Genomic DNA, 12440 nt, shown 5'->3' with positions numbered 1-12440 from the left:
TTACGAGTGTGAGACAGATACACTATTGTCTTATTCAGTAGTTGCATGATGCACTGGTTAGACTGCGCAGATTAGGCGTGGGAAGGAGTGGGGGGGGCAAGCACTTTGTGGTTTAGTAGCCACTTTCAACTCTGGTTGATGTGTCCTCGTGTAACCGCAATGATTATTCTTGCTGCCTGACTGCTAATAATCCACAACCATCATGGCTTGGGTGGGAGGGGGGTGGGGGGGTGGTGAGAAAACCCCTCTCTTTAGAATCAAAGTTTTGCTCTAATGATATACATGATATACGGTTACAAGCGGCCGAAATGAGTTTTCTCCGCAGGGTGTCCGTGCTCCCTTAGAGATAAGGTGAGAAGCTCGGTCATCCGGGAGGGGCTCAGAGTCGAGCCGCTTCTCCTCCATATCGAGAGGAGCCAGATGAGGTGGCTTGGGCATCCGATTCGGATGCCTCCTGAGTGCCTCCCCGGTGAGGTGTTCCCGTCATGCCCCTCCGGAAGGAGAACCTGAGGAAAACCCAGGACACGCTGGAGAGACTATGTCACCCAGCTTGCCTGGGAACGACTCGGGATCCCCGGGGAGAGCTGGACGAAGTAGCTAGGGAGAGGGAAGTCTGGGCTTCCCTGCTAAAGCTGTTGCCCCCGCGACCCGGCCCCGGATAAGCGGTAGATGATGGATGGATGGATGGATGGATATACATGAATTCAGTTGCGCGTCCCGATTTAGAATTCCGCCAATGCATTCCTCTCTATTTAGCGTGATGTGAAAACAGTTAAACAAGCGTCACAAACGGAACCACCCACCCCGCCCCCCTTTAGGTCTTTCTTTATTTATTGACAATGGCCACCCAAACAACAATTTTAAACTTGTACGGCAGTCAAGAATCTTAAAATAAAACTTTTATATTGCTGAAGCCTGACGGTTTCATCTAAAAGATGCTTTCAACGTTACAAAACGATTGCAATTGTTGTGAAGCGTACAGCGCGTGAAGAAGAAGAATGAATAAGAAAAGAAAAAAAATAGTCGGGAGTAATAACCTGGCGTGGTCACAAGAAAATCACTCGGGGGTCCTAAAGTGCTGCCGCATTGGCGTTGCACAAAAGCCAAATGGATCGCGGTGACCGCAAACGCTTTGAGCACAACTTAATAACGGGAAGAGCACACGAGGCAGCTTGTTAACTTGCGAGAAAGGGAAAGGCGGCCTGATCGGATTTCAGTGGGTTACGATAGTAAAGATGGGACATTCCGTCAAAGCAAATGGCGCAAACCGAACTAAATACGCTTCCTCGTAAACTCGTCGCTAGCAGTTTAGCATCGAGCCAATGTCTGGTAAGCAGTATGGAGGGAGCGGGCGGGGGTGGGTGGGTGTTCTTGGTCAGGGGGTGTTCCACCGAACCTTCCACGCCAAGACGGTTCCAAAAGCCATAGGAGAGCGTACTTCATTTCCTCAAGACCAATTTCAGAGTGGCACTGCAAAATGTCCTGAGGCACTCGGATATCGTGATAGGTATGCAAAAACCGCATGCAGCTTAATGGTCTCTTGAGATACTTTGAGAAGTAAGTCGCCTAGCCCCCCCCCCCCCCCCCAAGGATCCATTACAGATAATGAGCACCGACTAGATCGGCTGTAATGTTCCTCCAAAGAAGTATGAAAAGGGGGCGGGGGAGAGGGTGAGAACTTACAAACCCCATTTGTGGTATTTTGGATCCCACACCCAATGAGAATCAATAGGGAACGAGATCAATAAGCGGACGCGGAAATTGAAAGCTGTGTGCGAAAGGAAGATTGAATGGATTCTTTTCTCCTTGGTCGATTGTCAAGGGTTTGATTTTATCGGGTAAACCAGCGGCCCCTCTCAACTTTCGCCTGCTTTTCCAAACTTCACAAACATGCCCACGACCGACTCGCTCACACATTCTCGCTGCTTGCCCCGAATGCTGACAGAAGCTTCCGGGTACTTTGCTGCAACATTAGCTCATCGAGTGGCGGCGCGATGAGTGAGGTCAAAGCATCCAGAGAGGAACTTGAATCCTTCGTGGGGCGGAGCCCCGGCTTCGCGGTCTCGGGGTGTTTGCTTTCAACATTTTGCTTTCCCAGTAGAGTCGGACAATGCTGGAGACTCCCGGGACATTGTGAAAGGTTCGGTCCACCTCAGCAAAAGGATCTGAAAGCCACGTTTCCTCACACGGAGCTTTTCTCCTGCTGCGCCCTCATCATCATGCACATGGGCGTCGAATGATAAATCTCCCATCTGGGCTGAGTGAGCGCGTTACGATAACAGCCCATGCAGGAAGTGCAGCATGAAGAGAATGGGCTCGTGGGCAAAATGCAAATGTTCCCCCGAGTTGCCGTGCAACAAGGAAAAAAAATAATAACACGCCCATCTGTCCATTTATCAACTCCAAACGTCCAAGTCCAGGTGGCAGCGGTCGAAATTGAGATGGCCATGGTCCCACCTCCTTATGTTCAGTCCGGGGTCAGCTCTGACACGAGATCCCTTCGGTGTTGCCAAGTTCTTTCTGAGGTTTCCTCCCGGTTGGACAGGAAGGCACCCAGAGGAGGTACGTGAAATACCAACACTTGCTCCTCTTTAGGAGGAGGAGCAAGTGGGACACCACCCCAGGGAATTGGGGGCGGAGTCACGGTGCTGGTTTCTATAGAGACCATATTTTTATGCCGGGAAATTTTCATTGTTGCTTTGGGTCTTATTTTATTCAAACAAGTCTAATTCTGGAGCCCGGAGACGATAAAGAATAAAATGCACAATCGAGCCGTTTCGGTTGGATTAACCTGATAGTAACCTCAGTAAATGGCTGCAAGCCACGTCTTTATTTGCTTATTAGCAGGCCTTCTGTTTGCTTTGAAACGCTGATAGGAAGCGCCCAATAGAAACGGTGTAAAGACATCAGGGAAATGCAAAAAAAATAATAATATTTGCCTTACCCAATGATGGGGTGTTTGAAGCCCAGTTTGGCAGTGGTCTGCTGGATTTCCTTCTCGAGCCAGGCCTGAGGCCGCACCAGATACTTGACAAACTGGGACACCCACCAGACGGAGGGGTCACCGTGCAGGCGGTGCAGACGTGGCGCCAGGTCCTCGGGAATGGCCAAAGGCAGGTAGGGGGGGCGAGGGTGAAGACTGTCCACTATGGGCAACTCCACAACCTGGACGTCCTTATCGTGGGCCTCCCCTGCGAAGAGTTGTGAAGAATGAATCCTTAGGAATGAACTTTGTCATCATTTCTACTCACAGTTTCGGGATTATAGTTAAGTTTGCTACGTGGCAAAGGGAGGCTCCTTAGAATCAAAGATAGGATGTGGATGGGTGATGGTGAGGGGGTGTGGGGGGGCGCTTGGCCATCGGCGACTCCAGGCTGAGTCGAGATTGGCAGGAGCCGCGGGCAACGTGTTGAGCCGGGCTGATTGTAAAGGTCACCTCTCGGGGTAGCAAAAACCTCGCGGCGTCCCCAGAACGCTCAACTTACACACCGAGGCCGACCGTTTGACCGCGCGCACTCGCGTACACTCGAGTGTACGTGCGCGTATGCGCTCACTGAAGACCGCGAAACGATAAACTGCAAACGCGCGTTCACGCAGCCCCTGATAATCTCATTTCACCAGCGGGGGAAATACCTGGAAGACAACCTTGACTTTCGCTTCCAAAACCTTCAGAAAATGTGTGTGTGTATATGTCCCACCTTTGCAGATAATCAGTTTTGAGGGCGCCAAAGCACCGGAGACAGGTCCTAATACTGCTATAAACAACATTGGCACACTTCCTAAATAAACGGGAACGCGTGTGTAAACTCTGCTTCGGACATGATGGGTCCCATAAAAACACGTTTAAAGGACAAGGACAGAAATAAAGGCGAGCCTCGCTTGGAGTGTCACAATGCTGAATCATACGCTGGCGACAGACTGAACAAGCAGGACACAGTGCCGGGACGTGACTTTACAGTTTTCTTCAGATGGAATGAAGTCAGAGGGGGGCAGACACACGCATTTTGTTTTTTTGACAATAGACGTCTCCGCTTACATAACAATGCCGGCACGGCGTGCACGTACAAGCGGGGGGCTGAAGATGGCTCCGAGACCCAGCACAAATGGACTGATCTTCCACCCACAGCCGCTCAATTAGATCCAAAAGCTTTCACCTAGAAGGCTTCATACATATTTCAGGAGCTGAATCCAAAGAGACAAGAGGAAGAGCGAACAACAAACATGATGTTCCTGCAGTCACTTTGCAAATGAACCGAGTCATAATCTCGCAGGAATAACACCCCCCCCCCCCCCTTCCCCTCCATCTTCATCTAATTACACGTTGGACCCTCTCCGGCTAAACATTCCCAAGTAAAACGAGAACTTTTTCACATTCGGTTAATGAGTCGGTCGGATCCAAGAAATGAGCTGTTTGATCCGCGCTTAACAATTTTGTAACGAAATGTGGCAAATGAAGCTTGTCGGGCCAAGATTCAAACTCCTCAGAACCGTGAGACCAACATGCTAACCGCTAACATGCTAAACTAGAAAACTTCTTTTTTTTCCCCCTTTTTATTTTCTACTCACACTTTGCTTTTCTATATCCTAATTAGCGTGCCTAAGAAAACAACAAGCGCATTTCCAAGGACCTACTCTCCCCGTCGACATTGCCATCCCTCAAGCGAGCGCATGGCATGTTATTTCTACTTTAATCCCATCTTTTTAGGTTTTGTTTTCCGCAATTTCCCATGTGAGGGATGAAACAAGCAGGTCCCATAATGACTTTTTCCACTATCTTTGATTCCGGCCCCCCCGAAGCTATATGTTTTCTCTCACAAAAAGACCCAGTCACAGATGCGTATACGATTCCTATAAATGCCTCGCACCCCGAAGGGAAACTCTTAACAGAAGAGGGTTAACAATATAAAGCTATTTCGAGAAGGTGGGTCGTGAATAAAATTCAAAATTCTGGCCCCCCCCCCCACAACGCCCCCCCTATAAATCGGTTCCCAACCGCTCCGTTAAAAAGCATTGCTAAGTATAAGGCGCAGCGAGAATAAGGACACGCATTTGAAAGGGAGCATTAACAACAGGTTTTGCATATTTATGCCTGCGGGCCTCGTTCTGCGGCCCCGCGCCGCAAAGATGGCACTTGCCTACTGTTAATGAAACAGACATGACAATTGGGACGAGTCAGGTAGCAACAGGCCTACATTAGCAAGGTCGATGTGTCACTTGTTCCCTGCGGTGGCCCAGACAACCTACCTAACTTATCTACCTACTAAAAAATAATAAAAATAAAAAAAATAGACAAGGCATAAGAATGCAGGATGTATGCGGTGAATAAGCAGTCGGCTCGGCGCAGCAAGATGGCGTCGATGGATCCATAGGAGGCCGCGGAGACACATAGCGCGGAAACAGAGAGAGCAGATAGTCAAAAAGGACGCATGAAAGGCGGCGGAATAAGAGAGGCGAGGCACCCCGAGAGCAGCAGATAAGAAGGAAGAACCCAGGAGAGCATGAGTCAAATGAGGTGCTGGGGGGGGGGGGGGTGAAGAGCTGAAAGGATGCGACCGCGAGAACAACGAGGCACGCAGAGAGAAATTGATAGCGAATGAGAACGTGAGGCAGACGACGCCTGATAGTCAAACCCTCCAATTCACTTATCGTCTTTTGCAAACGCTTCGGATTTGTCAGTTTTGCAGAGGCAAACACAATTCTTTTTTTTTTTTTTTTTTTAAACCATAAGCCAACCTAGTAATCATCGCATCTTCGATTCGGAACTCAAGACTAATAAATGAGTCCTGCTGCATGTGCGGCGCTCGTGTATTTTATCAACGCATTGATCTTTTGTCTCCGCTATTCCATTTCAGTGTACGAATGACTGAACATGCGAGTGTGAATGACAGAAATTGTTTAAAAAAAAAAAAAAAGCAGCAGCAATTCTTCCCGAATCTCCCGTTTCTTATTTGTTGGGCATCACTGGTACTTTAAATTCCAGTGAGGCATCAAAACCCGTTGAAGGAGGAGGGATTTAAAAAATTTTTTGCCTGAAGGCAGACAACTCTGTTGATCTGTGCAACCCCATTGTTTATTTTTGAGGGGGGGGGGGCAGCGGAGGGGTAAACACAAGCTGTGTGTAGACAGCGGCACGTGTCAATCCTCCCATAAAAACCGCAGCCTCCTGCACTTGATTTTACCCAGCGCTGCCTGTTTTTTTGTTCCGGATCCCCCACGGGGAGGCTTAAACAAGATTCACAACGTTCACTTTGGTTATTCATTCAGGTCAATTCTAAAATGGATTTAGGCGGTGGATACAGTGAACATAGTCCTGATATAGCACTTGTATAGAAATTAAAAGATTGTCGAGGGTTATTTTTTTTTTTAAAGGCCGTTTTTGTGTTTCTCCAGGAATTTGGATGCAAACGTTACGCACAGGCCATGAGCGACCCACGCCATGAGTGGGCGACTTTCCAGTCGAGAGGGTGGGTAGTCGGGGATGTTCAAGGGCATCTTAGCTGTGAGTGCAGGAGCAATCAATGGCAAAAGGGGGACACTTGACCCGCGCACATTTGATCCATTTTCTTTTGCCGTTAAGTGTTGGGAGAAGCACACGGCAAGGCTCTAATGTAACCATGTTCCTAACCTCTGCCCACTCCATCTAGAAAACCATTCAGTCTTGTACGGACTTAATAACCCGTGCGCCGTGCTTGATGTGAAGTAGTCTTGGTTCACAGTTGACGGATAAACCGAGTTGGGTGCACTCTTTGAGTGGACTCTCAAGTCACAGGATTACTTGGCGACGGGAAGCGTCGAGCGGCAGCCTCCCGCTAATACGTTAGCTGCCAAAGTGCTTTTACGGGAATTGCTTCGTTCGGTTTCAGCAGGAGACCTTCATACAACGCTTGCTTTTCGCTGCAGCGGCATTTAAAAAAAAAAAAAAAAAGGTAGTCGTACGCGCTCAATTTGGCGAGAGAACGTTCGAGATTGAACTTTTGGATGCATTTGTGTGTGTGTGTGTAAAGTGTACAATGAACTCAATCAGTACCAGCCAATTCTGGACCAAGTCAGAAAAGACGTTTAAAAACGTCTTTGGGAGTGAATGAGTTAAGATTTTATGAGCCGGTGACTGCTCGTGTGCTTTTGAGAAGGCGTTTGGACGTACCTGACCAGTGTCCGGTGGTGGCGCCCGAGCGGTCGGTGCAACTGTTACTGACGGGAAGGAAGACACTCTCCCAGCCACTGGGGGCGTAGCGCCAGTTGTGGGACTCCAGAATGAGCGTCCGCTGGGTGCCGTACGCGATCATGAAGCAGTAGACGACGTGATGGAGCTGGCAGCCGTAACCGCAGCCCTTATTAATGTTGCAAACCAGCTTCCTGGCCTTACCGCAGTCCGGCGGGTTCTAGGGGGGAAAGCACAATATTTTTTTTCAATTCACTATTTAGCGCTTGACCTTCATCTCGGCGCACCCCCCCAACAGTTGGTTCTTGAATTTTAATAACGCGCGGCGACGGTTCTTGTTTGTTTGGTTACCTTTGTTTCATATTACACGAGCCTTTTCCGAAGCTTCTTCTGCTCCTACCTCTCTCTGATAAGTCCTACCCAACACTTTATTGCCTGAAGAGTATATGAAATTACTCGGATGTATTATTTTCACCGGAGAGCAAAAGAAAATTACATTTTTCCCCCCTCTTTCGTGTCATTGATTTGTGTTGCTGCTGAAACGATAAAAAGAAAAGAAAAAAATTTAACGTCATTAGCGGCACCAACGGGACTCGCTGCTCCACTTGGTGACATGTTGCGTGATTACAATAGACAAGGGCATTTGGTGAGCGTGTTGTTTTTTTTTCCTCTGCCAATTAGCACACCCAGGTCTGTTTCCATAAATACTCGTGAGCAAATATTCCTCGGTGGCTGAAAATAGACCCCCCCCCCCCCCCCCCCCCCACAATGCCGTTCAACCGCATGCTTGAAACTTGCAGGCAAACAAAATACGTTTTAGTTCCTGGATATCATGAAAATTAATTCCTCCCCGTTTCCATTTCTAACTTCTTAGGGAGGATATATTTTTCACACATTCAACCTGCAAAGTAGCATCCGTTTTTGACAGTTGACATTTGAGCGTGACGTGGCATTCAACACTTTCATAGTTTTTTCACCCCCCCCCCCCCATCGTATTTCACCTTTTTCCACCACTCCATTAATTCCTCATACTTGTTTTGCCACTTGCCTTACTTAAACATACATTTGATAAAAAGCGTTACGCATAGCATCCCCGAGTGACACTGGGAGGGGGGACGAAACAACCATATATAGTACAGAAAAAAACGGAGGGGTGGGGGGGGGGTCAAAAGCAACCCGGCAGAGTGACACAGACTGTTTTGTAGCCGAGTTGCTAAGTTGTGACTCGGCAATCCCGGTGCCAACCGGCTTCCTAAACAGCAATTAAGATAAGATATACTTTATTTGTCCCACAAAGGGGGAAATTTACAGCCTCCAGCAGCAAGAACGTAGGTAGAAAGAAGAAAAAAAAAATCACCAATTGGTGCCATGAAATGACAGAAACTAAAATGATGGTGACACTTTTGTCTAAACGGCAATCCCGTTTTGTAGGTTCTGAACGATCTAAGGCCTGCCACGGAGGCAGTCACAAGAAGGAGTCATGCCATCCCCATTTAGGATAAAACTCTTCAACCCAGCATTTCCGTGCCTTTGGGTCCTTTCAGCACCCAATTGGTGACGGCCGATGCGAGTGTTTTCCTCATTAGAGTTACTGCAGCTGCGGAGGGTTCACACTATTCCACTCGCTTTTCGCAACCGGGGGGAGTGGGAGGAGGATGAAAGTCGAATCGGGACGCTCTGGCCAAGAAAAGGGGAAAAAAATGGAGTGAAACTCCCTTTCTTTGTGTGCTGCATTGACTTTCAATCGTGTGGCCGTGCATTAATTCCAAGTGTGAGAGACTTGCATACCAATTACCGATAATCTACAGTAGCAGCCTCACAAGGAGCTTTTGTGAAGCTTTTGTCTCGTCTTTCATACTTGACCGACCTTGGGAGAGGCACGCCATTAAATGTGCACGGCATTTACATGTGCGGCGGGGCGTTCACACGGCCGCCAGATCCTTGGTAGCAAGGTGGAATCGTGGTGGTTAAAGAATAACAAAAAAATAAATAAAAAATACGGGTTGGTCATCATCGTCGAGTCGTTGGCGACTTGGCCAAGTAAAAAACAAAACGTGGTGCTCATAAACGACTAACTGATAGAAGATACATCGTCAAGTACGAGTCTCGACTTGTTCTGCATTTCATACGCAAAAACGTCAAACGTTATCGAACAACCATCGGTTTCTAATTTGTCATATAGGGTCTGCCAAGGTTGTCGAAATCGCTCGTCTGATGCACACGCTGGCTCAAGTAGAGCGGCGGCAGGATTTAGTTTGACAGCCGCTAACTTTGTGAGCTGCGGCGGTCTATAAAAAAAAAAAAAAAAAAAAGAAGTTGCCTTTTTAAATTAACGCGCTCGCTCTGGTAGAAACAGACTTCAAACGACTTCAACCTTCACTCGCCACAGTGCCTTGAAATGGCCATTTGGCTGTAAACTAAAAGCCGACTCTAAATCTAATTCTAGGATGCAGTCGCTCTGTTTTGTCTCGACAATAAAAACAACAGACTTTCAAGATATTGGAGTCCAACCAAAGCTCCCCGCTGGGTTTGATTTGGCGGTCTGGTTAGTTTTGTTTACTATTGGACCGGTAATACACATGTCATGTACATCAAAAGAGACGTGCGTACGGCTCGCGTGGCAATGCTACAAAGCCGGGATGGATTCTTAACCCAGTTGAACAGATGGAGGGCATTAATGCTTCACAACGTGCAGATATATTTCACACGACAAAACCCGTCGCCTTCGTTGCCCGTCACTTTGCAAAGTCACCGCGGGCCCGATCGGCGGAAGGTTCGCATGTGTAAACACGCGTGAAAGTCGATCGACTCAGCGGGCGCACGCCGGATTGCGTCTGCCGATTTGCACACGCAATTTCATCTGTTTAAGCCGAGAATTATTTCAATGGCTGATTTTGCATCGTTCAAATGCCGTGCCGTGAAATGACAGAAACTAAAATGGTGGTGACACTTTTGTCTAAACGGCAATCCCGTTTTGGAGGTTCGGAACGATCTAAGGCCTGCCACGGAGGCAGTCACAAGAAGGAGTGATGCCATCCCCACATTTAGGACAAAACTCTTGAACCCAGCATTTCCGTACCTTTGGGTCCTTTCAGCACCCAATTGGTGACAACCCGTACTGGCCTCTCTCTCCAAACTAATTTTTAACCGCAATCTTATGCCAAATATGCAGAATACAGTACATTGCCATGCGCTTGGGACAACTTAAATCAAACCAAACATTGCTTACTGAAACATTACAAACCGGGGGTATCTGTGCTGTAGTATCGGAACATTTTTATGAGGGAAAGAGTTAACGATAAAGCATCCAACGTAAAAGTACAGTACTTCTATCGTGATGTGGAAGTCGGGAATGAGTGACACATTTCGAAAACAGCCCACATCTCTTCCGTTATGTAACAGCGATGCACAAGTGCAGAACACATTAGCTTGTTCACAAACACTTTGTCATGATTCAGGCAGATAAGAAAAGATTGACTCGGTGGTTTAATTTCACACTTGATGGGTGGGCAGGAACCCTGGGGACACAGCTGTCGTCTTTTTTTTTAACACAAACAAAAAGTTACATTTTCATCAAGCGCGCCTTTTAAAAAAAAATAAAATAAAACAAAAACGTAATAATTTCAGTTGGGATTATCCACATGTCAGCTCCAAGCTTCTACTTAAAAGCTTGCCCGGCAGCTGTGACAAGGAACAACGCCGTCCTTTCACCTGTACTGTACGTCAACATGCAAAAGTGGCAAAAAAAATTAAAAAAGCTCGTCTGACAGAAGACTCTTCAAAGGAGCTGCCATGTTCACTGTATGAGTGGCCAGATGGCGCAGGCAGACATGGAATTAGTTAAAGCAGGAACGAGGGGAGAGAATACCGCGGGTGGCACAGTCAGCGAGGTGTGTGTGTGAGGGGGGGGGGGGGGGGTGTTAGGAGTTTGCGCGCGCGGACCCGTGTAGGTTCGAATCCATGTGTGTCAGTTATAACAAGAGACACACATGAGGAATCGCGGTGCAAATGCGGAAAAAGCCTTGCACAGGTGTATGTGTGTGTGTGTGTGAGCGCGAACCCATCTGCGCATAGCCATGTCTGTGTTTGTGTGTGCTAAATTAGTAATGGCAGCTGGTGGAGCGGCGCGATCCCTCAGCAGCGGTGACAGCAGCTGTTAGTGGGCCTGTCTCCGCCCAGCCAGGCTGACTCGGTCCTCTTCATCAAACATGCCGGCTCATTAATGCTGCAGGGCGCAGCGGTGGCACCCAAAACACAGCGGCGCCGCCGCGGAGGAACGGGAGCGTGCCGACAGAGGGGGTGGTGGTGGTGGTGGTGGTGAACGTCCTCGTGCCACTCTGCATGTGTGTGGTTTGCTGGAAGTGGCATCGACCGTGTACATCGGTGAGGCCCAGGAACTGTTTTCTTGATTCCAGCCCACCGCGCGTTTGCAGTAGAGTGACAGTATCACGAGTGCCGTGACATTTGTTGTCTTTGTTCTATTTATGACGTGGGAGTGTTTTTGAATGAAAATATTTATTGGGGTTATGACTTAGGGTGGGGCGGCCCGGTAGTCCAGTGGTTAGCACGTGGGCTTCACAGTGCAGAGGTACCGGGTTCGATTCCAGCTCCGGCCTCCCTGTGTGGAGTTTGCATGTTCTCCCCGGGCCTGCGTGGGTTTTCTCCGGGTGCTCCGGTTTCCTCCCACATTCCAAAAACATGCATGGCAGGCTGATTGAACACTCTAAAAATTGTCCCTAGGTGTGAGTGTGAGTGCGAATGGTTGTTCGTTTCTGTGTGCCCTGCGATTTGCTGGCAACCGATTCAGGGTGTCCCCCGCCTACTGCCCGAAGACAGCTGGGATAGGCTCCAGCACCCCCCCCCCCGACCCTAGTGAGGATCAAGCGGCTCGGAAGATGAATGAATGAATGAATGACTTAGGGTAAGCTCCGTTTGTTTTAGGAGCAGAACTCCCTATATTTGCTCCTAGCACAATCGTTAGCACCCTACAGGACAATAACAGATCTATACCAAAAAAATATACGTGGAAACTATGTGGACAAAACCCAAGCAAGCGTGGGTAGAACGCGCCATCCCGCACGAGCAGACCCAGTCAACATTTTTTTTCCGGTGTGTTTTCATAAAGCGCCGACGAGCGACAAGCAGTCTAAGCAGTCAAGAATTTGAGTGGTGAGACAGTGCGCTATCACGCCTCTCACCTGCGCCTTGTCGGAAAGTGACGGCGACAGTTATGGATCGGTGCAAATGAGACAAGCAGGTGTGAAAGACGGTGACAAAA

The 12440-nt window shown here is 48.4% G+C and overlaps 1 protein-coding gene across 1 annotated transcript in view; it reads right to left on the bottom strand.

The window, feature by feature from the left end:
- Positions 1-12440, bottom strand: part of fut8b (fucosyltransferase 8b (alpha (1,6) fucosyltransferase)) — a 67809-nt gene that overhangs the window by 5369 nt on the left and 50000 nt on the right. The window contains exons 6-7 of the mRNA XM_052053154.1: positions 7145-7382; positions 2945-3191 (exon numbers count right to left, since the gene is read on the bottom strand). Coding sequence (XP_051909114.1) covers positions 2945-3191; positions 7145-7382 — 485 coding nt within the window. The remainder of the gene's footprint in view (positions 1-2944; positions 3192-7144; positions 7383-12440) is intronic.

Source organism: Hippocampus zosterae, chromosome 19 (genome assembly GCF_025434085.1).
Source record: "Hippocampus zosterae strain Florida chromosome 19, ASM2543408v3, whole genome shotgun sequence".
Lineage (NCBI taxonomy): Eukaryota > Metazoa > Chordata > Actinopteri > Syngnathiformes > Syngnathidae > Hippocampus > Hippocampus zosterae.
The sequence above is the reverse complement of the archived record's forward strand: the minus strand, read 5'-3'. Positions and strand labels throughout refer to the sequence as shown.